Source organism: Phalacrocorax aristotelis, chromosome 1 (genome assembly GCF_949628215.1).
Source record: "Phalacrocorax aristotelis chromosome 1, bGulAri2.1, whole genome shotgun sequence".
Lineage (NCBI taxonomy): Eukaryota > Metazoa > Chordata > Aves > Suliformes > Phalacrocoracidae > Phalacrocorax > Phalacrocorax aristotelis.
In genome coordinates, this window is record NC_134276.1 from 76308627 (window position 1) to 76336311 (window position 27685).

A 27685-nucleotide genomic window follows, 5' to 3' on the forward strand; every position below is an offset into this window, starting at 1 on the left:
TCTTGCAACGTTTCAGCAAAAACATTTCAGTAGTGCTTTGGAAGTTATTATACCGCTTTTCAACACCACGCAAAAGAATAAAACAAGTACAACCAAACTTAAGGGGCTTATACAGGATCTCCAGTGGTCCGCTGCCCTGGGAGAAGTACAGCTGCACTGAGATTGTGATCAGGAATAAAAACTTGTCATCTGTATGAAAACCCACTGACAACTGGCCAAGATTAAACCTCTTAAAATGATCATTTACTCATACAAAATGAATATAGTTGAAGAGTTCAGGAGGCATTTTCTCATAATTCTATTTGTTGCTTTCAAACTCTGTTGCTACAGCCTTCAGCACAGCATGCCCTAGATGTTGCTCACAGCCATTTACGAAACAAAAAATTTACTCCCACTTTTCATCACTTCATACCTGTGGTAGATGAAAACATAGCTGAAAATGTGACTGCTAACAGGTAGCAGATAATTATGTGTATGTGTGTGGGGTGGGAAATGTTGGAAATTGACCTTCTGAACTCTCCGACAGAAGCCTGCCACTTGCTAGCTGTAAGTGGTACAGGCTGGTTGTGTGGTTTTATAACACCTGGACAAAACAGAATCCTCCAATTAGTAAGGAGATATGAGGCAAAACCACCAATCTGGAGGCTAATCACACATTGTGCTTCGGTGGATGGGTTATTTAGATTGGGAAAACCAGGGGTTAGAGGCCTTTTATAGCCATGAAGTCCCCATTGCCATGCCTGTGTCCCACCTCTTACCCAGCCCCATGCCTCTACACGTCTACGGCATATCCGTGTGCCTCCACTTCTAAAGGCCTCTACTGTCATCTATATCGGTATATCTATGTCTGTATCGGTGCACTAGAGTTGTAAAACCTTAGTGCTAACATACAAAGGAAAGCAAAAGTAAAACAAATTAGCGATGGGCACATGGTCAAAGAAAACTACAAGCATATCAAGAAAAGTCCAAGCAGAGCAAGCCTGACAAACTTCAGCCCTGAGGCCTTGCAAACTCATTACGAAGTTTATAGCCTGTTACTAGCATGTTACAGGGCTACATGGTTACAACGACTAAGTTTACTAATGCTGCTGTTGCAAATGTTCTGTTTTTTCCTCATGTCGACATCACTTGGAGAGTGTCTCTACAGAATAAACACTAAAGATCGCCCGTGCATACTAGGCAATTCTGTTCCTGACTGGCTTTTCCAAAGATTTACCTTAGGCTCCTAAAATTACTTCTTCTGAAATTGGCTTGATCTTTTTTTCTGCATTTCTGCCAGAATAAAACCAAACCAAAACCGTAGGACAGACTCCAGCACAGGGGAATGCCTCGAGTGATTTGAACATTCTGGTAAACTGAATCCCTGCAAAACAGAAGAGGTGCTGCCGAGGTTAGGAAAAGACTGTGCCAGATGAAAAAATTCAGTATAGTGGCCCTTAAACTCAGGAGCTGGAGCTAGTTGCCCTCATCAAAACAGAGCTTCCTATGGGAGTTTCACTCGTATGGAGTAGAGCCCTGGCTAGAGGGAGGCATGCCTTGAGCCATCCCATACTGTGAACTGGGCTCCGGCAGACAGACACCAAGGGAGGTCCTGCAGCAGATGAGATCTGCAAGGTCAGGAGGAAGCAAGTGGTGGCAGAGGGCACTGAGACCTGGGTCTGTGAGGTATGCAAGGACACCTCTGGCGTAGTAGATTGCGTGCCAGGGCAAAGGTGAAAGATGTAGGTGATTCCCTTCTGAGGGGGACAGAGGGCCCAATATGCCAGCTAGACCCGTCCCACAGAGAAGCCTGCTGCCTCCCTGGGGCTCGGGTCAGAGATGTTACTAGGAAACTCCCTGGTCTGGTACGGCCCTCTGATTACTACCCGCTATTGGTTGTGCAGGTGGGCAGTGATGAGGTTGCAGAGAGAAGCCCAAGAGCAATCAAAAGGGACTTCAGGGCACTGGGGTGACTAGCCAAAGGACTGGGAGCGCAGGCAGCATTTTCCCCAATCCCATCAGTGGCAGGGAAGAATAATACTGAAAGGAACAGGAAAACTCATCTGATTAACATGTGGCTCAGAGGCTGGTGCCATCAGTGGAATTTTGGGTTTTTTTGATCACGGGGCGGTTTACATGGCACCGCATCTGCTGGTGGCAGATGGAGTTCACCTAACCCAAAGGGGGAAAGGGATTCTTGCACATGAGTTGGCGGGGCTCATCGAGAGTGCTCTAAACTGGGTTTGAAGGGGGAATGGGGTATAGCCAGGCCCACTAGAGAGGAGCCCAGGGGCAGTGTGCCACGGCTGGGGGTGAAACCGATATCCCAGCTCAAGTACATCTACGCCAATGCACGCAGCATGGGCACAAACAGGAGGAGCTGGAAGCCCTTGTGCAGTGGAATAGCTATGACTTAGTCATGATCACAGAGACATGGTGGGATGACTCTTACGACTGGAGTGCTGCAGTGGATGGCTATAAGCCCTTCAGAAGGGATAGTCAAGGAAGGAGAGGCAGTGGGGTGGCTCTGTATGTTAGGGAGTGTTTTGATTGTATAGAGCTTAGTGATTGTGACGATAAGGTTGAGTGCTTGTGGGTAAGGATGAGGTGGAAGGCCAACAATGCAGATATCCTGCTGGGGGTCTGTTATAGACCGTCCAACCAGATTGAAGATGTAGACGAAGTGTTCTACAAGCAGCTGGTGGAAGTATCACAATCAGTTGCTCTTGATCTAGTGGGGGACTTCAATTTACCAGATGTCTGCTGGAAATACAACACAGCAGAGAGGAAACAGTCTAGGAGGTTCCTGGAGTGTGTGGAAGATAACTTCCTCACACAGCTGGTAAGTGAGCCTTCCAGGGGAGGTGCCCCACTTGACCTCCTGTTCACAGAGAAGGACTGATGCGAGACGTGGCAGTCGTGGGCAGTCTTGGGCTTAGCAACCATGATATGATTGAGTTCTCAATTCTTGGTGAAGTAAGATGGGGGGTCAGCAGAACCACTACTATGGACTGCCAGAGGGCAGATTTTGGCCTGTTCAGGGCACTGCTTGGGAGATCCCCTTGGGAGGAAGTCCTGAAGGGCTTTCTTCAAGAAGGAAGTCCTGAAGGCCCAGGAGCAGGCTGTCCCCAAGTGCCACAAGTCGAACCAGTGGGGGAAGACAAGTGGCCTGGGTGAACAGGGAGCTTCTGCTGATGCTCAGGAAAAAAAGGAGAGTTGACCACGTTTGGAAGAAGGGGCAGGCAGCTCAAGAAGAGTACCGAGATCTCATTAGGTCTTGCAGAGAGAGAATTAGACAAGCAAAAGCCCAGATAGAACTCAGCCTGGCCACTGCTGTAAGGGATAACAAAAAAAAAAATCTTTTTACAAATACATTAACAACAAAAAGAGAACCAAGGAGAATCTCCATCCTCTATTGGACGCGGAGGGGAACATTGCCACCAAGGATGAGGAAAAGGCCGAGGTACTAAATGCCTTCTTTGCCTCAGTCTTTAACCGTCAGACCAGTTATTCCTGGGGCATTCAGCCCCCTGAGCTGGAAGGCAGGGATGGGGAGTGGAACAAACCCCCATAATCCAGGAAGAAGCAGTTCATGACCTGCTGAGCCACCCGGACACTCACAAGTTTATGGGGCCGGAGGGGATCCACCCAAGAGTACAGAGGGAGCTGGCAGAGGAGCTCGCCAAGCCACTCTCCATCACTTATCAACAGTCCTGGTTAACAGGGGAGGTCCCAGATGACTGGAGGCTTGCCGGTGTGACACCCATCTACAAGAAGGGCTGGAAGAGGGATCCGGGGAACTACAGGCCTTTCAGCCTGACCTTGCTACTGGGGAAGATTATGGAGCAGATCATCTTGAGTGCACTCACTAGGCAAGTGCAGGACAACCAGGGGATCAGGCCCAGACAGCATGGCCTGATGAAAGGCAGGTCCTGCCTGACCAACCTGATCTCCTTCTATGACCAGGTGACACACCTAGTGGATGAGGGAAAGGCTGTGATTGTTGTCTACCTGGACTTCAGCAAAGCCTTTGACACTGTCTCCCACAGTACCCTCCTAGAGAAGCTGGTGGCTCGTAGCTTGGATGGGTGTACCCTTCGATGGGTAAAAAACTGGTTGGATGACCAAGCGCAGAGAGTTGTGGTGAACAGAGCTAAATCCAGTTGGTGGCTGGTCACGAGCGGGGTTTCCCAGGGCTCAGTGCTGGGGCCAGTCTTATTTAACATCTTTATCAACGATCTGGATGAGGGGATTGAGTGTGCCCTCAATAAGTTTGCAGATGACACCAAGTTGGGTGGGAGTATTGATCTGCATGAGGGTAGGAAGGCTCTTCAGAAGGTCCTGGACAGGCTGTATCAATTGGCTGAGGCCAACTGGATGATATTTAACAAGGCCAAGTTCTGGATCCTGCACTTGGGTCACAACAACCCCATGCAACGCTACAGGCTTGGGGAAGAGTGGCTGGAAAGCTGCCTGGTGGAGAAGGACCTGGGGGTGCTGGTTGACAGCCACCTGAACATGAGCCAGCAGTGTGCCCAGGTGGCCAAGAAGGCCAACAGCATCCTGGCTTATATCGGGAATAGTGTGGCCAGCAGGAGTAGGGAAGTGATGGTGCCCCTGTACTCGGCACTGATGAGGCCGCACCTCAAGTGCTGTGTTCATTTTTGGGCCCCACACTACAAGAAAGACATTGAGGTGCTGGAGCGTGTCCAGAGAAGGGCAACAAAACTTTGAAGGGTCTGGAAAGCAGGTCTTATGAGGAGAGGTTGAGGGAGCTGGGGTTGTTTAGCCTGGAGAAGAGGAGGCTGAGGGGAGACCTTATCGCTCTCTACAACTACCTGAAATGAGGGGTAGCGAGGTGGGTGTTGGTTTCTTCTCCCAAGTTACTAGAGATAGAACAAGAGGAAATGGCTTCAAGCTGCATCAGGGGAGGTTTATATTTAATAGTAAGAAAAATTTCTACAGGGAAGAGGCTGTCCAGAAGGTGGTGGGGTCACTGTCCCTGCAGGTATTTAAAAGACATGTAGATGTGGCACTTCAGGGCATGGTTTAGGAGACATGGTAGTGTTGAGTTGACAGTTGGACTTGATGATCCTAGAGGTCTTTTCCAACCTTAAAAATTCTATGATTCTGTGATTCTATGTCATGAGCTGTTCAGAGAGGTTACTTGGGACTGCAAGGGATGGGCTGTGTCTGTGTCGTGGTACCCAAAACACAGGAAAGAACAGGAAAGATGTGCTGGAGGCTAAACCCAAGCTACTGGCAGGAGACTTCAGTCCAGCACATCCATAGTGGGAGTCTCTGAATTACTGCCAGTCTCTCAGTTGAGGGCTGAAAAATGGGCAGAGCACTGGATCTCAGGTCCTATCCTGCCCTAAGCAACCTGAAATCTGTTCTCATGATATCTGTGCTGGTTTTGGCTGGGATAGAGTTAATTCTCTTCACTGTAGCTGGTAAAGTGCCGATGGCACATTGATGCTTTAGTTGCTCTTAAGTAGCGGCTAAGTAGTGCCTATAGTAGTCAGGGTCCTTTCCAGCTTCCCGTGCTCTGCCAGGTGGGCAAGAGGCCGGGAGGGGCAGGGCCACAGCCAAGACAGCTGACCCTGACTGGCCAAGGGGATGTTCCATACCATGTGACGCCATGACCAGTATATTAACTGGGGGAGATGGCGGGGTGGGGGGGTGGCAGTTGTGGCTTGGGGACTGGCAGCGTCGGGTTGGTGGGCAGTAAGTGGCTGTGTCATGTGCTGTTTTGGTTGTTCATTCCCCCTTCCCTACCCCCAGGCCTGTGTTTTGCCTCTCTCATTATTCTCCTTCTCATTGCATTATTATTGTTGTTGTTATTATTGTTTTATTTTAATTATTAAACTGTTATCTCAACCCATGGGTTCTACCCTTCTGATTCTCTCCCCCATCCCACCAGTGGGGGAGTGAGCAAGCGGCTGTGAGTTGCTGGCTAAACGACAACAATATCCAACTTAAATAGTATGCTATTTGCCTTCCTCCTTTCTCTCAGGAGCTTAAAATCTACCACATCATGATCCTTGCAGTCTACACTGCCCATTACTGTCATATGCATGATCAGTTCTTCTTTGATGAGTTGCAAACCTGGCTGAGTACCTCCTGTTGTTGTCTTGTCCAGCACCTGTACCAAAATATGGTTCCTGATGATCACTGCAATTCCCCTGGCTTGCTTGTATCCTGCATTTTGCCCATCCAGCAGGTCTCAGGATGGTTAAAATCATTTCATGCGGCTGAAATTGCCTCCTGGAAGATAAACTTCTCTCAGGCTGATAAAATTCCACTAGAACAGATGACTTCCAAGAGGCCATCTTTGAAACCAGTCTTTTTTCTATGACATTTTTGTTTCTAAATAAGTTTTCATTAACAATTTGCTTTGAATAGTTTTTTAAAACACAATCAGAGAAGCAGCCTTCTGTTTAACTGCCAGAAGATAGAAGCACCTTCATGAGAAGTGGCCAACTAAAGCCAAAGGTTACTTTAATCTAAGGGGAATGAATAGACAGAGTCTACTGGATCCTCTCCATCCTGCTTCACTCACAATGATCATGACCATTGGTTCACCCATTACCACCCCACTGCTTTCACTGCAAAAGCTGCTGAGGCTGCAAAGCCATTCCGAGATCTGGAATTCACTACTAGTGCCCTGATAAGAACACCAGAAATCCTGTCCATGAGGCAGTGGAGGTGAGAGTAGGAGTGGAGTAAAGGTACTCCTTTCCCATCCCTTGGCCAAGGCCCAATTTAACACTCACTGGGAAAGGATGGTCAGGCTATATAAGCTTCTAACCAAGTGGTTCAGGCATTCACATAGATAGAAGTCCTGTATTCTGGTCTCCTATGGCTGTTCTTCTGTTCTCAGGAGAAAGACATTTGCTAAAATCTAGAAAGTTCTTGCTGCAAGGGTGAAAAAGAAGGCTTTGCCTCCCATTTGTGTTTTTGTGGTCTACGCAAAAGCTGTAAGACACTGGCATACTGTTGTGTTCATAGTAGGAGTCTGAGGAGTGGCCTGGGGAAGACCCTACCGTTGAGTCACGAGGTTCAGACAGGACCCCCTTGCTTTCTAAACTCCTTCTCAGAGAGGAGTCTACGGGCAGCTAAGTCCAGTTTTAGCCTCAGACTTGATCAGCAGTTTAGTTTCTAAGGATTGTAGATGTAACCACCCGTCAGAGTATTTGTTGTTGGTAACTAATTTGGCAGCTGCCCAGACAGGTCACATTCAATGAGAACAATCACAGCTAGGTTAATGTATAGTACGATTTATTAAAGCAACAGATACACAGTTTCTTTGGATGACTGGTGATAGAATTGCTGGTTACAAGACACACACAAATACTAGGAAAATTAGTAACGCTGCTAGGCTACAAGTGTGTTAAGCAAATGTGAAGCGACTCTAATGCGTTGAAGATTTAAAGTGAAGCTATAGAGAGGTTTCTAAGTTTTCCCGGGGAAACACTTGGTATAGCCAAGTGCTCAAATCTTACCCAAAGGCATCCCAATGGGGCAGGAAGAGGGGCTCAGCCCGCCAACTTGTCCCGGGAGTCAGAGTGCTACGCGATGGTATCTTCCCCAACACCCCTTCTCTCTTGACGCAATTTATACTATTTTTTACCTCTCAGGCGGAGCTTAAGGGACTCTAGTGGTACATACCCTTATTATTATTGGTGTAAAATTTCCTTGCTTTACTCAGTGAGGGGTGGTCGCGCCTTCGAGGCAGGTAGCTTTTGGGATGCAGGTGTGTTTTGGTATTGTAATGGTAAAAAGGACAGCATTTTGTCAAAAGCGTGACAGTCTGTTGACTCAGGGTAGCAAATGTGCAGTGTACCAGCTCTATGGTACTGCCAGTTCCCATTTATCACAGAGCCTGGCCAAGTATGCAGCGTACCAGCTCCATGGTCACAAAGCCTGGCCACGGTGTCTCCACAGCATTCCATCCTCCAGACAAATCCTCTTAGAGTCAGTACACCAAGTTCTCCTGGCATTGCTGACATCTAAGGCTACAAGCCTAGGGAACTTCCATGGAATGGATTTCTCACCTGTCAGCCGCACCCTGTCCTGCAAGCTTCTTCCATGCAGTACCTTTTCTAAAAACGTAAGTTTAATTTCTAAGTCACCCCCAGCGACTATTCCACACGTAGCAAAATGCCCAGGCAGTTCTTGTGAGCACTACTATTGTTGGAGCAATCAATTATTCTTCCAGCTCTCGGGACTTTTAAGAAAGGTTGGTTTTAATCACGTTCCTGCTGTGACTCTACTCCTTGTAGAGTCAAAAGTTGGAAAACAGCACTAGTGTCTCTGCCCAACTTTCTCTTCTCTTTCTGTTCTTCTTTCTCTTTCTCTTTCTCTTCTTATTTCTCTCCCAGCTCCTGGTCAGACAGTCCTCATTTCAACACTAGTTTTATGGCCTTTAAAAGATAACAGGCTATGGTAGCACCATCAACAGCACCATCTTTGCTCGCAGTTTTTTAATTTTTAATTTTTTAATTTTCATTTTTGAAAGCCTCAGGGCAGGACTTGCCTTAAATATAGACAAGCAAAGAAATCCCCTGGATTGTAGAGAGTTCCTTGGTCTGTGGTGACATCACTGTCCTTGTGGGCTGTTTGGGTTGTTCTGCTGCAGTATATTCCAGTTGAAAAACAAAAAGTAGCCAAACCTCAAAATCTCAAAAGCCGGACTTCCTCATTTTGTTACAGAGGTGCATAGTCTGAGGGAGCAGCAGAGAGCACGCTGCTCCTCTGCTGCCTGCTGTACAGGCTTGGGAGATCTTCAGAGTGGGAGTGTTGGGCTTTACCTGGGGTGCACAAGTAGACACACAGTTGAGAATCCAACTGGGGAAAGAGAACCCAGCACTGGTTTGTCCATGTCCACTGATTGCAAGATGCGTAACTGTGATGGCTCAAAGGTTGGAGGTTGACAGCATTTCCCAAAACAAGATTTAGGCACAGAAAAAACACACAGTTGCCCAGGGCAGTCAACATCCCACTGCATCAGTGCTAAACAGTGTAATGAAAGGGCAGAAACAGACACTGCCCAACAATCCAGCCACAGCCGTCAGTGGGCACAGCATTGTGGCCCAACTGCTTTTATCAAGAAATGTCCATAAGAGGGTGGAGCTACACAGCAACAGCTGCCCTTAACACCATGCATCAGCAAATGCAACTTTGGTGCAACTGATCCTAGCCTTCCTCCTCCCCAGCCCAGTCTCTGGGCTGTATGGCTCACCTCAACTCCCTCCTTCCTCTGCTCCTGCAGAGTGAGGTGCCAGCGGGTGAGCAGAGCTCCTGGTTTGGATATGTCTGCTGCAGGAGTGTGTAGGAGACTGCCTAACACTCTGGGAACTGACCAGTTGGAGGAAGGAGACTGAGAGAGGGGAAAGGCTGGGGGAAAGGAGAGAGAAAGGCAGGTACACAGAAACTCTGTCTTCCTTCATTTTCCAGAACCCCACTTGAGTCTCTGTGACATTTCCTACAGCTCTTATTTTATTACACTGGACACTTCCCCTCCCCCTGCCATGAAATGCAGTCTGTTACCACCATAAAATCAAGTGCTTTTCTTCCAAAGATGAAGGCACAATAAAGTATGGGGTTTTTTTCATTCTTCGCCTGGCTGGGCTGGGACGGGCCCGGGCTGCCAGGCCCTGCCCTGGCCCACCATGGGGAGACCTCACTGCTCCAAGCCCCCAGAGGTGGTTTGTATTGAAAGGTGCTTTGTAGTACTCAGTATTATTTAGAGCTAGAGAGAAATACCTGTAAAAGAAAAGATCTTTATGCACTTGCTAGATTCCCAGGCACCGGGTGGACCCTGTACAATAGAAAGGAGAATTTAGCCAGCTAACTGCTTGTTTATGTTATTTGCAATCATGAGTTGTGCAATTGTACACTGCAGTTTGTACGAATCATGAGGGAAGTGATGAACATCATGTCTTACAACACTTCCGATGCTATGACAGTTCCCCAAAACACAGGCTGCAAGGGAGAAAGCCCTATTTGCAGCTATACAACCACTTAAAAGATGAATCTTTCCATCTTCTCTGAGCCTGAAGACTATGATAGAAAGATGAACAAGAAAAAGATGTTCTGAAATAGAAGGTAGGTCTATCTTTGTCTTTCCAAACTTTTTGTTTGCTGAGGTATTCACTGAGACGCTAGGAAGTCCAGGGCTGGAGGGGTCATGTCCCAGGTAAAATCTAAAAAGTTTACAGAGGAATTCATGTAGCTGAACTGAAGTTTTTTGCAAATAAAGTACCTACTGCCTGCTGAGAAAGGTCCTGGTCACAGTTCTGGGTTTTTTTTTATTTTTACTGGGCTTGGTACTGAATTTGTAGAAGTTAGACACTGCTCCTAGATCTACTTTTAAGCATATACTGGAAAATATCCTTGAAAGTACATCAGCTAATGCCCTCATCAAACTTACCGTATTCACCATTGGGTAACTCAAGTTGATTGATATTGCTGTGACCCATTTTGGTATTTTCTGTTTGCGGCTGTTTACCCACCTGCTTAACGTCTATTCATCCTAACCTTTGTGTAGAGCAGAGAGATAAATAACCTGTAGACCGTAAGATATCAGTCATCAAATGTATGCATGTAACGCTTATACTGTGCTTCTGAGATCACCTTCTTTACTAATCATCACATAAATTGTTTTGTTACAGAAAAGGACAACTTCTTTAACTTTGTTACTGTTTATTTGAACATTTGTCTGACTGCTTGGGAAGCAGTCTTTCCTCCCACCAGAACCGAGAGATGGTCAGATGGTGTAGACGCAGGCGTACAAGCAGGTCAGACGAGATAAATTCAGAGAGTGGCTCACAGTGGCATCTTTCACCTTGCACAAGCTTCACTGTTCTCTGTCTCCAAGGAGGAAGAGATGGTTGCTCCTCTTGCACTCATCCTCATGACCCTTCAGTGGGTGATGCTGATCACCCAGTTGTGTGTTGGCTGGAACTGCACAGACTGTGAGTAGAACAATTCCATGGGGCAATCCTCCAAGGTGGAGTGTAATGTGCTTCTCATGATGCGTAGTTGTCCTTAAGTTGCTTTCTGTCTTAGATGTGCTAGGTAGTAATCTCTGCACCCAAAAATCTGGGAATCAGTCCTGCGCCTTACTGATCGTATTATGTGACACTTGCAGCGGAGATGCCAGATTCACCTATTAGAAATTTGATGATGAATCAGTGGAAAATGGAACTGAGTTGGATGAGCAGCAAGAATTTCACTGAGTACTGGTGTTCAGTGACTGCAGGAGACTTTACCAAGACTATAAGGGTAAATTTGCTATGTAAAGTTTTAACTGAGATAAATCATTACACTTTCTTCTTTTTCTTTCATATCCTGAAGTGACTGAGAAGAATGTCCTTAGTAGGACAAAATAGTCTCTGTTTTAGCAGTCTCTTCTAGTTTTTTTTCGAGACCTGTCTTGGTCCTGAGGCATATCTGTCCTCTCTGGCCATTCTTGTGAAATTCTTGCCTTCAGAGGACTCTTGTGGAATCAGGGCCTTGATGGGACTGCAGTGTAAGATTGCTTGCTTTTCTGTTTTCAGAGGAACTTTGGTGAGAGGTGTCTCATACTGTGCAGATGAGGATTTTTAAGTACAAAGGACAGACTGAATTAAGTACATAGCCTAAAAACAAGTCATAAGCATTCAGGGACATTGAAGAAGCAGTGATGTGCTTGCTCAGGGCTGGCTGGTGTGACACAGAGCCTGTGAAGACACAATGTTTCTGGAGTGGCTCCTGAGGGCCAAGCAGGTTCGTACAATCATAGAATGGTCTGGGTTGGAAGGGACCTTGGAAGATCCTCTAGTCCAATCTCCCCACTATGGGCAGGGACATATTTCACTTGACCATGTTGCTCAAAGACCCATTCAACCTCACCTTGAACACTTCCAATGACAGGACATCCACAACCTATCTGTGCAACCTGTTCCAGTGCCCCACCACCCTCATCATAAAAAATTCCTTTGTTAGGTACAATATAAATCTACAGTTTTTCAGTTTAAAACCAATGCCCCTTGTTCTGTCATTCCAGGCCCTGGTAACAAGTCTCTCTCTGTCTTTTTATAGGACCCTTTTATATATTGAAAGGCCTCAGTAAGGTCTCCCCAGAACCTGCTCTTCTCCAGACTGAACAGCCCTAACTCTCTCAGCCTTTCTTCAGAGAAGAGGTGTTCCATCTCCCTGATCATTCTTGTGGCCCTCTGGACACTATCTAACAGGTCCATGTTTTCCTTGTGCTGGGGACGCGAGAGCTTGACACAGTGCTCCAGGTGGGGTCTCACGAGACTGAAGTGGAGGGGAAGAATCACCTCCCCCAGCTTGTTGGTTACCATTCTTTTTATGTAGCCCAGGATATGGTTGGCTTTCTGGGCTGCAAGCACACTTTGCCAGCTCATGTCCAATTTTTTGCCTACCAGTATCCTTAAGTCTTTCTCTGCACGGCTGCTTTCAATCCATTCATCCCCCAGTCTGTATTGATACTGGGGATTGCCCCAAACTATGTGCAGAACCTTGTTGGACTTCTTGAAGTTTGCATGGGTCCACTCCTCAAACCTGTCTAGGTCCCTCGGGATGGCATCCCTTCCCTCAAGCGAATCAGCTGCACCACTCAGCTTGGTGTCATCTGGGACAGACTCATTGAGTGTGCACTCAATCCCACTCTCTGTGTCATTAATGAAGATATGAAATCATATTTGTCCCAGTACAGACCCTCGAGGGACACCACTAGTTACTGGTTTCCACTTGGACATTGAGCCACTGACTACTGTAAGTCTTTGGGTGCACCCATCCAGCTAATACCTTATCATCTGACAGTTCATCTGTCAAACTGATATCTCTCTATTTTAGAGGCCAGAATGTTGCGGGGGACCATGCCAAAGGTCATACAGAAATCCAGGTAGTTGACATCTGTTGCTCTTCCTTTATCAACTGATGAAGTCACTCCATTGTAGAGGAGCACTTGCGACTCGGGCATGATTTGCCCTTGGTGATGCCATGTTGGCTGTCTTCAATCACCTCCCTGTCTTCTATATGCTTCGGTGTAACTTCCAGGGGGATCTGTTGCATGACTTTACCTGGCTTGGAGATGAGGCTGACTAGTAGGTAGTTCCCAGGATGCTTTCTATAACCCTTTTTAAAAATAGGTGCAATATTCAACTTTCTGCAGTCACTGGGGACTCCTCCTCACTGCCATGACTTTTTAAATATGATGGAGAGTGGCTTGACAACTACAACAACCAATTCCCGCAGGACCCTAGGATGCATTTCATTGGGTCCCATGGGCTTATGTATGCCCAGGTTCTTCAGGCGGTCTCAAACCTCACCCCTCAACCTGATGATGGAAGGGACTTTGTTCCCCCAGTCCCTGTCTTGAGATTCAGGGACTTGAGAGACATGAAAAGAGTGATTGCCAGTGAACACTGAGGCAAAAATCTGTTGAGTACCTCAGCCTTCTCCATGTCAGTTGTCACTACTTCTCCTGTCTTATTTATCAGAGGTGGTACCCTTTCTTTAATCTTTCTTTTCTGACCTGGAGAATCCCTTAGTATTTTTCCCATTCCCAGTCAAATTCAACTCCAGATCAGATCCAGGCTTCAGCTCCAATTCTAGTCCAAACTTTTGATAGCAGACAGGAGATCTAGAACTCAACTCAGATCTTGTGTAAATGGATTACATGAGAAGTGTCATGACTTTATGAAAAGGCAACTTCTGCTTCTCATTTAGTCTGTTTTCAGTGCTTATTCAGAGAAGACAGAAAGCTAAGCATTTCCTATTTTGCAACTACTATTTGTTAAGCAAAACAGTTTTCTCTTTCGCTCGCCCCTACAAGCTGCACAAATACTTCAAAGCAAGTCATGAAGTTGTCTTCTTGGGATTATTCTTTTCCCTATGCTTGTATTACTCCTGCCTTAGTTAAATTCTCTTCCTCTAGAGCCCAAAACTCTCTTCATTCATTTGGCCAATATTTCTGCTGCATCTGGTTGGGTAGGTAATCTCCAACATAAAGTTGTTTCAGGAACAAGAACTGGTTTTGACAGCCTATTTTGCATGAATAGAAAGGGAGCATTTTACACTACACTACTGGGTCAAGCAAGATTTATACCACATTCGCGGTAAAAATTAATGTTTCTATAGGCAGTTCCTGGAAATTCTGACATTTGGGGACTCCTCTGATACTCCGTGCAGTTATATCACCTGCATCAGTAATCACAGATTTAGGTAGATTCACGTCACCTTCATTTCAACTACCTAAGCATGGAAATTATAGTCCTCTAAGCTCTGACAGAAGCTACTGGAGAGGTACAGCTGCTGCCTGAAGGCAGTGTATCCCATGCATCTTCTATGTCACTGTCTGTGTCTTCCTTCACCACTGCATCTGTATGACTTGCCCAGATGAGGTGCTAGATTTTAGAAAGCGAATGTCAGTGAAGATGAACCTCAAGCCAGCTCCTTGCCCAGGCAGGCATTTGTGGTGTATCTCCCTTTGTCTTTCAAAGGAGTGTAAACCACATTACAGCCATCTGCTGATTCTTATGAAAGCACACATGCTCTATCTTGAGGCATTTCGACTGATTTAGTGGACTGTTTGGAGGACTATGGGTAGAAGGAGGGGAGGATCTGCTATTCCTAACACTGCCATGAGCTTTTCCGGAGGAAAGCACTGAACGCTTCACCTTGAACTGGTAAAGTTCATTACCCAAAACTTCTGGGAAGACAGTTGTCAAGCCTGGGAAGATATCAGTACCTACTTCACTACTGTAGTGGTTCCACTGTTACAAATCGAGCACAAGCTTAAGCCCTTTCTACAAGGATTAGAAGCCACAGGAGTAGCACTGGGTAAACCAATAGAAGAAAAACTAAAAAGTAAACCTTCTGCATGACATTTTTCAGGCAGAGAATATGAAGTGCATGTTTGGAAAAATAGAACCTCCCCTGCCCAGTGGGCCAATCTTTTCTGTTACAACAGTGAACATGAACGGCACATACTCAAGCATATGCAGATATATTCCTCAAGGTAATGCACTAGACTTTGGGAAAGAATTTGCCTACTTCCAATGGCCTGGAGGTAAAATTAAAACTGAAACCCTTCATTCCTTAATTCATTTGTTCCTTGTAGGATGAACAGGTTCTTGTTCACAGCCTTATGACAATGTTTGTGTGAAAAGAAAAAGAGTTTCCTGCAGCTAGCTAAGCAATTTTTAGGCCTCAGCTGCCACCCTGCTTAGTGCCATCTTTTTAACTGCCAATTCTCTTTTAATTGTTTGTGCTAATATTTTGTTTACAGCATTTGAATGTCTTTAAACTGTTGTTAAAAATCCAAGTGAAACAGGCTCGTGGCTGTAGTTTTGAAATTCTTCCTTGAGAAATCTGTGACTCCTTGAATTTTGTCACAGCATAACTCACGGCTTAACGCCCAACGCTTTGCAGTGTCCCATCCACGGTAATGAAACCCCTGACAGAATTTGCTCCTCTTTGTATGAGAGAGGTAATAGATATGAGATTGTTAAAAGAATGAGGTACGGGATCTATTAGTTTAAGCAACTTGGAGTTGGCATATACAAAATGGCACTACTTCTTGCCTCATCAAGCTCATTGCTTGATTGCTCATTGCTGATTCTCTATAAAAGGATTAATCAGTAATCCTTCCTTTTAAAATGTATGTTTAGTGTTCTTAGTGGGTTTTGTTGGGGTGGGCGTTAAGGAGTAATTTGATATGTTTGTGATCAGGAGAAGATTCCTCATGTTAATCCCGGGTATCGTTGCAGAGCACAAACTCCTCACAAGTTTGTGTCTACGCCTCTCTGAAGTACTGAAAAGCTTCACAGCTCTGCACTTGTGTTTCTCTCTCTCTCTGGAGTCCACAGGGAAGCTCCTCATTCTCTCCACTCATTTGACAGGGCACTGAAGAACATCCTTTAAATAGAAATTTTATAGCAGGTTATGGAAGGATGATAGGCCAATGTTTCAGTCTGTGGCACTGTGGCCTGTTCAAAGCACAGGAGTAGCCACTTCAGATGTCAACCTGTACTAGAGCAGTGTAATCTCCCCTGAGGCTTATTCTGTCAGATGCAGCTATAATCATATCTTTGGAGGACTTACTCATGACAAACTCTACATTGAATCTGTCAGTGTAAATATCTTCCAGTGTTACTACTTAAAATGAAACAAGTCATGTCTAACCCAAGCAATAACCAGCTGGAACTGCAGCTGTCTAACATATCTAAGCACGTGCCAAGGTTCTCCAGCTTGGGGCAGTCACAAGATGTTTCCTCATCACGGACGTTCCTGTGTTTGCAGGCATGAATGGGTCGGCCATTGAAAACTTCTCCTGTGTGATTTATAACATTTCCCTCATGAACTGCACTTGGCAGGCAGGCAGGAATGCTCCAGCAGATACCCAGTATTTTCTCTACTGGAAGAACTTGAGGTAAGTAGGTCTGCTTGAGTCTAGGAAAGTCTCAATTCTCATTTGACACATCACACTGCCCCCATTTAACTAAAATACCTTGCTATGCACAGAGGTGACAACGAAGTGGAATGTGAGCTTTACATTAAAGACGAAAATGGCAGAAACACGGGATGTAGGTTCCAAAATGTGAGGATAGGGGATGAAGAAGCCTACTTCCTGGTCAATGGATCTAGCAAAGGCTCTGTGATCCAGTTCTATGATAAGTACGTTCAACTGTATAAAATTGGTAGGTAAAAAATTTATTTCTGCGTCATTTTTGTTATTGCATGAGGGTAGTAGAACATGTGTCCCTGAGAAGGAACAAGTACCCTGTCTCCCCTAGAGTTGAAAGTAAGAGACTGTGGCCTCTTCAAGAAAATCTATTCCCCAAGCAAAAGAGAATGAGGGAAACTGAGCAAGAAAGCTCCATAGCTGCAGCCTGCCTCAGATTCTTCAGCATTATACCTTTGTTGTTTTTAGGTCTTTCTCCAGCAAGGTCCACAGGACTTTAGAGATTGTACTCCCCACTGTTGTCTTTTCAGTGATGGCCAAAGACCTTTCAACAGAGGAGACTTTTCAGGAGAAGCTTATATGAGCACTGATTTCTCCTTCTCATTGCCAGTGGGGATGGCATACGCTGACACCATATCCTTGGTTAAAGGAATTAATGCGTGTACAAAATACCCCAGGTTTTCATATGCTCTTTCAGATGTGGTGCTCTACTTGCACGCATCCTGTGCAATTACTTTTGCTGTGGCAAAACCTTTTTGGAAAAGTCTCACTGTTCTTGGTATTCCCTCCAAAAACTGGATAAACAAGGCTTCATTCTATAAGGAGAAGGAATTGAGTTGTAATATCACTTATGGCAGATAAAACAAGACTGTTCTTAGACCAAATAGCGCATCACAAATAGTCTAGGCCTGTCTCTAAATATTGATGTAAAGTAGCAGCCTAGCTGAAAGGAAGGTTTAGCTAAAAAGCATCTTATGAGGAAGCTTGAAGAAAGAAATGACCTTTGGATTTCTTACGTGAGAGTTAGCATCAGCTTGTTCTTCTGCAGTAAAAAACATCCATATAAAAAAAAAAACCAGACGGGACTCTACCTTATTGTCATGGTTTTAGCTGGGATAGAGTTAATTTTCTTCACCCTAGCTGGAATAGTGTTGTGCTTTGAACTTAGCATGAAAAAAAATGTTGAGATAACACACCAACGTTTTGGCTGTTGCTGGGCAGTGCTTGTACCAGTCAAGGACTTTTCCAGCTTCCCGTGCTCTGCCGGGTGCACAAGAAGCTGGGAGGGGAGGGGGCACAGCTGAGAGAGCGGATTCAAACTGGCCAAAGGGATATTCCATATCATGTAACATCATGCCCAGTAGGTTAACTGGGAGGAGCTGGCTGGGGGAGGGAGGCAGCAATCGCGGCCAAAATGGACTGTCGTGGTTCAGCCTCAGCTGGCAACTGAACACCACGCAGCCGCTCGCTCACTCCCCCCAGCCCCTGCGGGATGGGGAAGAGAATCGGAAGAGCAAAAGAATTTGTGAGTTGAGATAAGAACAGTTTAATAATTACAATGAAATAATAATTATAATAATGATTGTGATAATAATGACAATAATGTTAATATAATAAAATGGAAAAGGAAGGGAAAGAAAAAAAAGGAAAAAACCACAGAAACACAAACAATACAGCCGCTCACCACCCGCCGACCGACGCTGCCAGTCCCCGAGCTGCGATTGCTGCCTCCCTCCCCCAGCCAGCTCCTCCCAGGTAACATACTGGGCATGACGCTACATGATATGGAATATCCCTTTGGCCAGTTTGAATCCGCTCTCTCAGCTGTGCCCCCTCCCCTCCCGGCTTCTTGTGCACCCGGCAGAGCGTGGGAGGCTGGAAAAGTCCTTGACTGGTACAAGCGCTACCCAGCAAAAGCCAAAACGTTGGTGTGTTATCTCAACAATTTTTTTCATGCTAAGTTCAAAGCACAGCACTATTCCAGCTAGGGTGAAGAAAATTAACTCTGTCCCAGCTCAAACCATGACACTTATTCATCTAGAAAAGTAAATGGAGGGGTTTGTATCTTTGTATGCTTCTAAGGCATGTTCTATGGATTAGCCTCTGTTTTTTCTCATCCTGGGGACAGGATTTCAAGAACTTTGGTCTTTCAATTATTTCTAACAGAGTTCCTAAGAAAAATAGCTACAATAGAGCATCTTTCGTCATAGATGTGTTATTTGCAATTGCACTCGCTTTTAACAAAGCAAAAAGAGATCAAGTGATTTTAATTATTTGAATTCTTGGTTATTTCAGAAAAGCTCATGCCTCCATCAAACATCACTGTCAACTGTGATGAAATTAAAAATGATTGCATAATTCAATGGCAACGACCCCAAATAAGTCATTCTAACAAAGACAAGTGTTTTAAATATGACATCTACATAAATTATAAGGTAAGATAATTTCTTCACCTACATTTAACATTAATGCATATGTTTGCATTTACCAATACACATGGATAGAAAAAAAAAATATCCCTCTTGTATGGTGTATGGAGATACACTGCTTGACTGTGACTCTGCGGGACTAAGAGGAGAAACATGGCTAATCAAGACTTGAACGTATCATAGCTTTGGCTGTGACAAGACTCAGAAAAGGCATCTTGTTCACTAAGATCTGGTGAAGCTGTCCTGGACTGGGGTCCTTCCAGTGCTGGCCGCATCTCTGCGAAAGGGCTATAAATCCTGGACAGAGAAATGTGCATCCACTTAAAAAGTATGAGTTGATGGAGGTGAATGAAGTTTCTATGTATATGAAATGTAGATAGCTTATCCAGTTATCATGTATAAGCAACACACCTGTTGTTCCAAGAGTTAAAGCTATAAATATAAAGTTAAATAGCAGGAAAATAAATGTGAGAGAAAGCAGAAAGGCAATGTGAATAAGCACAGGTTACTGAGGGAATCATTTAAGCTACCGAAGATCAGATTCAGACCTTGGCTTTACAAGTCTTTTTGCAGCAATAGGGAAGGAGTGAGATTACTGTGTTTCACTACTAGACCTAAACTACTGTAACTGGCAGAACCGCATCAAATGACCACAGGGTGGCGGACAGTGACAACAAAGGAAAAACCTGCCTGTACTACAACCAGATTTGGCCGCTTACTGGCTGATTGAAGGCATTCCCTCTATTTCTGTTATTTGGAACCTATTTGTCTACGCTGGGCTTGCTATTTCATAGACAACTTTTCTTGCAAGCCCAACTAACTGCTACAAAACTGCATTACTTCTCTGAATCCCTTGGCTGCTGCAGCAAAGAAAGCTTATAGGAAACTGACATTGGCAAAAAAGTGCATTAGGGTAAAGCAATACGTACTCCTTAAAGCCTTTTAGTATGCCTAATATTCATTTTATAAGGAATATTCAATTCACACATAGTCTGAATTGCTGAGCATTTTTTAAATAATCAGTAGCAGTTTTCATGTTCTTTATTGTGTCAAGGTCCAGCAATTACTGCACTGCAAAATTTATTGCTTTACCTCTGCCAGGTATAAACCTGTATTGTTTTATTAATGTATAATATATGAATGTAGAGTTACACAATGTAATATGTGACAACATATATTGTATTACAGTTAGCCTTGAAATTTTGTTTTCACAACTGGAAATTACTTGCCTAGGGAGCAAACAAAAAAAAAACCACGTAACACTGTGAGCAGCATAATTTCAATCACAGTTTTTCATATCTGGCCCCAGTAAACTAAATTTGCTGAGAATCTTGGCTTCTCCTTCAGCCATATTTTAAGTTAAGGCTTTATAGATCAAGCTATCTGGGAAACCAGCAGGCAAATTTTAACAATGAAAACTGAGCTAAAAAGGCACCAATTACTTCAGCCTTTCCCATGTCCCTTGTAATAGGTTTCCCCAACTCACTGAGCAACAGGCCTGCATCATTCTCCTTAACCTCCCTTTCGCTGCCAGAGCACTCATAAAGATATTTCTTGTGTTCACCTCCCTCACTAGTCTCAACTCCAGCTGAGCTTTGGCTTTCCTGAGTCCGTTCCCGCAGGTGAAGAAAATGCCTTTGTATTCCTCCCAAATCCCTTCTTCTACCTTCTGCTTGCTACCTTTTTGCCTCTGAGCTCAGGCTCAAGCTTCGTGTCCTGCCATGCTCACCTGTCATACTTGCTTGATTTTCTGTACACTGGAATGGACCATTCTTGTGCTCTGAGGAGGCTGTCCTTGTAGATCGACCAGCAACTTTGTCTTCCAGGGCAACTTCCCTTGAGTACAAGGCCTGTGACTATGAGGCTCTCTGAAGAGGGTCTCATCCGCTTCCTTTTCCTGATCAGGACATTTGGGGCAAGCACCTCCTACATTTTCACCTGTGTTGGTTTGTCCTCTGATGCCTACTCGCAAGCTCTCTTACTGGTTTATCATTTGTCCTAAGACAGAGCTCTATGTATTCAAGGCACTCTTTCACACAGAGCACAAGGACCAGTTTAGCAAGCCTGTTTGCAAGGATGCTCTCATCCCCCTTGGTGAGATGCATCCTATGCGTGCCCAGTAGCTCCCGTTTCTGAGAAAGGGTCCTAGGGGTGTCGAAGCCAAAGCCCTGCCAGTGACACCAGCTACTCAGACAGGTGTTTACCTGCTGGATGAGTTCAATTCTGCTCAAGCCTTTCCCTCTCACTGGAAGGACTGAGGAGGCGACATCTGGGCTTCCTGCCCTTCACAATCCCCTCAGCGTACTGCAGTCACCCTTGCAACCATACAGGTTACCCGGCCACACCATTTTGTGCCCACACAGAAAAGCACAAAGGGGTAATAGTTCATTTGCTAGGCAAGTCTGGCAGTCCTTCTGCAGCACCCAGGGTCCTGGCCCCAAGCAAGAAACAGACCTCCGTCAGGTCAGGTCAGTAGATTGGTGCCACCATGCCCTGCAGGAGGGATTCTCTTTTAACTATCGTGCACGCTTTCTCCTTAAATTTTTTTTTAAATGCCGTGCCCCTTAATACAGCTTTTCTTCCAAAGTTTGCAAAAGACCAGCTGTCCTTCTGGAACTCCACTTTCTGAGGTCTTCCTTGACTTCATTGTTTCCATTTCTCATGTATTATTTTGGTATAAATGCAAAAAATGGGAGACTATTTTGTTGCACTTTCTCCTACGCTGATCCTTGCGCTTCAGCTGGCTTGTGTGCAGATCCTAGAAGCTGACCTGTACAGCAGTGTGCCTTGCAAAGTCATGTTCAGGTGCCACATGAGCATGCATGCAATTATTTGATAGATCACGTTTGGATTAATTTAATTTTGTTTTAAAATGGAATAATAAAGAATGTAAAATAATTAAAAAATACATAACTCTGGCAGGCTAATGGAGACGATGTAGTCTGCAGTCATTAGTTGTATGGTCACTACATTACATGGTAGTCATTGTGGTTACTCAGAAGAGATGAGTGAATTGTATTCTATCAAAATTGTAGCTGGAGGCAGCCTAAAATATCTGTGAATCCACGTCAGTCCTGAGTATTTTCATCTGAGGGAAGAGGAAACAATATTTACATAGCATTTGCGATTAAATATGGTAACATTTATTGTAAAATATAAACACTAGAAGTAAACTAAAAAGCTTATTTCACAGATTTTTATCTTCTCCCACCCCCCCGGCCCCTCCCCCCCTCCCCACGGTGTGTGTAAGAATAAACGTACGGTTTTCATTCAGGTTTGGTTTGCTTGTGTTTCAGCTTAATCACCAATGTGAAATAAAATTTATTTCTAAACTCTGGTGGTAAGGAAAAAAAATACTTTTCCATAAAAGATTTAGTTACTATATAAACTTGGCATTGCAGATGAATTATATATTAGATACTAAATGTTAGAGAAATGACTAGTTCTTCTGAAAAACTGTCAAGCGATAAGAGAGAGTAATGCAGAAAAAGGAGACAGTAGATAAAAATGACATTATCTAAACTCAAAACCAGCAATCGTAAAAATAATTATTTTTTTTCCAATTTACAGGATAACGCTGAGGGGAAAGCCAAATATACTTCTACACAAGTAAGTCTGCTTGTTCTATTAATAAGCAATACGAGCTACTTTCTCAGTCATTTGTGAAAAGTAAGTAGTATCCAAATGTCTTTTACTCAGTAGGTGTTCAATGTCCTATGCTGTACGGGATCCTCATTTATAAATTTCACGAATGTGTCAAATTCTAAATCACCATGACATATGTCAGTTATTATACAATCAAGAGCAGAACTTTGTTCCGCAAATATTTTGAAAAACCTTCCATTTTACATTATATTGTCCACTCTCCCCCTCAAATATTTGGATCAGGGTTTGAAGTTACACACCGGTGACGGCAGAGAAAAGAGACACAGAGAAAACACCTCCTAGGAATTTAATTTTGTTTATGAAAAACAAGGACCACAAAAGCCCATTGGGATCCTTTGGGATGGAGGCTGTCCTCTAAGTATGCGGCACTTCCTTCTAATCAGCGCGGCACCTCTATCCTGGAAGTATCCAACAGCAAGCATGTTTCAGTAAATTGCCGTAACCCTAAGTATTGCAGTCGTCTGCTTGTTTTACAGGTTTGGCTGGGAAGTTATGCTTTTCCTGAAAAGTCATAATGCAAACGCTGAGGAACGTGGGGTGCATGCAGACAGTGTGTTCCTCAAATCGCTCAACTCTAGCAGTACTGTAACGAGACAATTTGAGATATTTTTCTGGCTCTGTCAATGTGCCAATGGAAATTATTATTAGATCAGATTATATCGTAAGAAATTACAGGATATAGTTTAAAAGACAAAAAGCTTCTAAACACAAAAAGCTTACTGAGTGACAGGTTATTTTTTTAAAGGAGTTGCAGAGATAGGTACATATTATATACATAATAAACATGCATGGGTTTATTTTTTTGCTTTGTAACAGCAGTCTGCTTTAAAAAGCAATGCTCTCCTAGCCTTCTAAAATTTTCGCTGGTGAATGGCACCTGTGTATTATGAACACCTAGACAAGCAGCAAAGAAAAACAACCCAGTTTCGCTTTGTTTTCAGGAAGGGGGGAATAGTCACACATTTCGAAGGTCCAATACAAGAAAGAGGTACCTCTTGAAAATGAGAACAGCTGGCAGCACCTGCCTCATGAGCTCAGCCTGGGGGGAGTGGAGTGCACCTGTAGAGTTTGGTAAGAATGAAAATCCATGCCTTGGGCTACCCTTCCCCCAGCAATGCCTTGTCTACCTCACACGCTCCTGCGCATCTACAGACACACAGGTATATAAAGGCTTGGCATACATTTTGTTCCCCTCCACATTGCTGAGAAGTTACACATTTGCAACCGAAGTGCATCCCTGCTTACTGCCGGGGCTGGGCAAACAGGCTCAACGTCAATCCCCCCCAGCAGATGTTACTGCTAAGGTGCTAAATTAAAGAGTGTATTTTTATACCGAGTGAAGCCCTTCAGACTGACACTCACCAGGCAGCCATCAGAGTAGATGTTTGACACAGCTGTGCATCTATTCCTTTTTATTTACAATAACACTTTATGACTGCTTCTCTTTCAGGAAATGAAGAAATTGTTTCTTCCTCAGCATGGATTTTACTTGTGGTAGCAGTTGCCACCCTCTTACTGGCAATCGTCGTAATTCTGTTCTGCAAAAGGTAAACTTAATTTATGCATACGTTTCATTTTGTGTGGTGGGTGTGTGAAACATCCGCAGTTCTTAAACAGATATGGTAGAGGCATCTCTCTAGTATAGATAAAACTTTTTCACTCAGACTGTAGTAGAAATCAATCCAAATGAGCGGTCCTGAGGCAAGTACTGTAATGGTGATGCCAAAAGTCCCTCCCCAGCTGATGCACACCACTTTTCCCAGGGCCTCTTCTGTCAAGATGGCAAGGAGAGCAACTGTATGCAATTACTTATGTTAAAAGTATAGCTGCTCTGAATATTTGCAATGTAGACTGTTTACACAACAGGTTTTCTGAGTTCTTAAGCTGCTGAATTTATTGCAAACACACCGGTTGATTGTACTTATTGGTAAAGATTTTGCGGTGTTCACTAGAATTGTCCTGGCAAACTGAATGTATCTGGAGGCACATAAGCTAAGCAGCTTGCTTCTTGAAACAAACTGTGTAAGTGAAACAGAAAGAAAAAGGATATTCTGCTATATCATGCACCTTGTATAGAAAGATACAGTAATTCAGAGAAGATACTGTTATTCCAACTTGGCAAAATTTTGACACACACTTTTCACTGGTTATAGTGACTTAAACAGCAGAACAATTGGGAGTTCCTTTTCCTTTCAAAGAGGAAAATAACTACTAGCGAATCTTTAACCAAAAATTAAACTATCAGCATCCAAATTCTTAGAGTTTTCCTGATATGTATTCCATTCTTGCCGAGATGATGTATTTTTAATTTATCTTCTCTCCTGGAAGGGGAAGGTTAGAGCTGGTTCAAGGTTGCAACGGTTTTGATACGTGGCGGTTACGTAATTTTTCTTTTCTATTCCATCCCTTTTGATCTCCAGGACTGGCTGCTGGAAAGCAGCGTTTCTACAAATCCCAGAGCCAAAAAATGCATTTTGTGGACTGCCTGACACAAACCCAGAGGTACGTTCTCTTTCTATTTTATATTAAATGTGTAAAATAGATACCAGAGTCTGTTGCAGGTATTTTTTAAATGACAAGGAACTTAACAGAGAGAATAATGCTTCTCTTTGCCATATTTTGGGGAATTACAAGAGAAAATCAGCAGGCAAGTGTGTTAAGGGAAGTCAAATGTAGTGCTTTTCCAGAACCAGGGGATTCCTCCTGTTCCAGCCTCACAGATACAGGGGCTGATACTCCCATTGGTAGGTCCAGAGAGCAGCAAGGGCTGGGCATACACAAGGCACATGTACAAAAGCACACAGAGAGGACACTACTGCAGCCAGCCACAAAGACCAGCACAGGTGCTTTTGCTGGCACCACATCAACACCAACAGCAGTCACATAAATAGCGTCGCAGATGTCCCAGTCTTCCTGCTCCTCTCCAGCTGAGCAGGGCTGAAGTTTGGCACAGAGATGTGCATACACCCTCACTCTGTTCATTCACAACCATCTATTCTCAAGTTCCTCCTATGTGATCTCTGTGTCCAGACCTTGCGTCCTCCCACCAGGTCACCAGCTCTCACCTTTGGTCCCTCCAGATGCGGGTGTCTCCTACCCACCCACTAGCCCACCTTCAGTGGAGCTTGCTAGCAAGTTAGACACACAGGATAGAAAGCAAGGTGACACAGAAAACAGTTCAAAATAGGATTTTGTAATGTAACAGGACAGACCGCAGCGGTCACACACACACAGGGTTTGACCAGGCCAGCATACTGACCAGCAGCTTGCTTGCACCCTTTTCTTGTCCAGCAATTTGTCATGTTATGTCCAATAATTTCTCATGGTCTCGTCGATTAGCTAATCTTCAGGCCAATTTGCACTCATCTACTTTCACACCTTGGCAAAGTTAATCCTTTTGTATTAATTTGTTTGAGATGGTGTAGTAATCTGTGTGTGCATTGGAGAAAAGCACACATTCTTCCTGTCCACTTCCAGGCCAGTCAAAAATCATGGGTTGGCATTACAAAGTTGCTGGAGTTCTACTGTTATGTCCAGCTAAGGAAAGCTTATCAGCTAAAAAACAAAGAAGCGAAATATTTCTATAAAAGATGCAGCCGGAGCTGTAGTACCCTCAGAATTGTGCATAAGTAAGTACATGCTAACCTAAATTTAAGTATAAAACTAATGGAGGTTTTTTTTGTCCTTTCAGCTGATGGAGAGCAAAATTCAGTCAACAACGTCTGAAAATGAAGAGATAACATTAGTTGCTGACATAGTGAAATAACCGTGAAAAACTGAGGATTCTGAAAGGGCATTTCTTCGCTCAGGCAACTGTATATTCCTGCGGAAAGCCTGGAATAATATACAGGCTTTCTTCACTTTCTTCCTTTTCTTGGCAAAAACAGTAGTGCAACCAAGAAAGAATGATATCTCCCATATAATGTTTTCAAATGTAATTGTATTTGCTTTTATTTTTGGCTGACTGTAACTGTTTGGGTAACTTGTCCTTATTGGATATCTTCCATTTTGTGAATATGATTGAAATATTTCAGTCAAGAAATCTTAGTTACATTTTAATTTGTTTAAGGAAAAATAGTGGGTGTGTCTCATTAAAAAGAGCAAGAAAAGAAATCTAAAAAAAATTTAAAAAAATTTTCTGGTGCCTGAATGCCATTGTTCTATGGTCAAGAATGGGCCTCTGCATACTTGAAGTTTCCTCAGATCTGTTGAAGTACACATGGGCAAGTAGAAAACTGAGAATAGGATTGAAAACAGGCTAACATATTGAGTGGTGGCCTGTACTCAACAGGAATCTCAAAGGACAAGAGTATGTCTAAAACCCCAACTAATCCTAGACCTTAAGTGTGGTACTTTCAGGTTAAGAGATCAGCCACCATTAACTTGATATCAGCCCAGCATTTACTCCTGTAGGTACCTAGCTCTTTATGCTCTTAATGCTCACTTGCCTTTTTACTACTTTTGTTCCTCTTCAACTTCTTAGTATTTTAAAATATTGAGTGCGTGACTCAGTTAATTTCTGTGTCCTTTTGTTCAAACAGAGACCTTTACTAGTCAGCTGGGAACTGGACAATAATTTTCCAAAGACATAGGGTTAGGACAAGGTGTTGGGAAAACAGCCCGGGCTGTTGTTGAATGCAGTGACAGGTTATGAGTGATGCCCCTCAAGGATCAATGCTGAGACTCGTAGTATTTAGAACTAACAGTAACTTGGACAACGGGATGAAATGTGGCTTCAGAAAGACTGTGGATGGCAGCAAACTGAGGACGCTGACTGATATACTGGAGGGCAGGCCTGCTATTCAGAGGGCTCCTGACAGGCTGAAGAAAGGAGCTGACAGGAACCTCCAGCAGCAAATGCAAAGCCAAATACATGGGAACAACTATCTCTGTGTCCTAGAGAATGACTGACTGACAGGTCTGCAGAAAAGGCTCTGAGGTGCTGGTGGACAACAAACTGAACACAAATCAGAAGCGCTTCCTTACAGTAATGAAAACTATCCACATACTGGGACTACTGTGAGGATTGGACCCAGCAGATCAAGGGCAGTTATTATTCCCTCTGCTCAGCACTCATGAGTCTGCACAGGCAGTTCCGTGTCCAGATTTCAGCCTCCCAGTACAAGAAGGA

The 27685-nt window shown here is 44.1% G+C and overlaps 1 protein-coding gene across 4 annotated transcripts; it reads left to right on the top strand.

Moving 5' to 3' along the window:
* The first annotated feature begins 9952 nt into the window (after positions 1–9952).
* On the top strand, positions 9953–27068 carry LOC142057753 (granulocyte-macrophage colony-stimulating factor receptor subunit alpha-like). 4 transcript variants are annotated; one of them, XM_075094393.1, is made up of 10 exons: positions 9953–10089; positions 10656–10958; positions 16297–16426; positions 16519–16694; positions 18755–18894; positions 22459–22497; positions 23496–23625; positions 24005–24101; positions 24975–25056; positions 26246–27068. In XM_075094393.1, the coding sequence occupies exons 2-10, from the start codon at positions 10871–10873 to the stop codon at positions 26318–26320; spliced, it is 957 nt and encodes a 318-aa protein (XP_074950494.1). In that variant the 5' UTR covers positions 9953–10089; positions 10656–10870; the 3' UTR covers positions 26321–27068. The 4 variants fall into 4 exon arrangements, with proteins under 4 accessions (XP_074950494.1, XP_074950504.1, XP_074950515.1 ...); XM_075094403.1 differs by lacking the exon at positions 9953–10089 and having other exon boundaries at positions 10655–10781; positions 10862–10958; XM_075094414.1 differs by lacking the exon at positions 9953–10089 and adding an exon at positions 11135–11268.
* The last annotated feature ends 617 nt before the right edge of the window (positions 27069–27685 follow it).

What these genes read in the sequence shown, in the direction of transcription:
- LOC142057753 (XM_075094385.1), top strand. Translation starts at nt 14,899, where the DNA reads ATGAAGTGCATGTTTGGAAAAATAGAACCTCCCCTGCCCAGTGGGCCA. An exon ending in CCAAATATACTTCTACACAA is followed by an intron (nt 22,498 to 23,495) that starts GTAAGTCTGCTT and finishes CTTTGTTTTCAG; the next exon opens with GAAGGGGGGAATAGTCACAC. An exon ending in GAGTGCACCTGTAGAGTTTG is followed by an intron (nt 23,626 to 24,004) that starts GTAAGAATGAAA and finishes CTTCTCTTTCAG; the next exon opens with GAAATGAAGAAATTGTTTCT.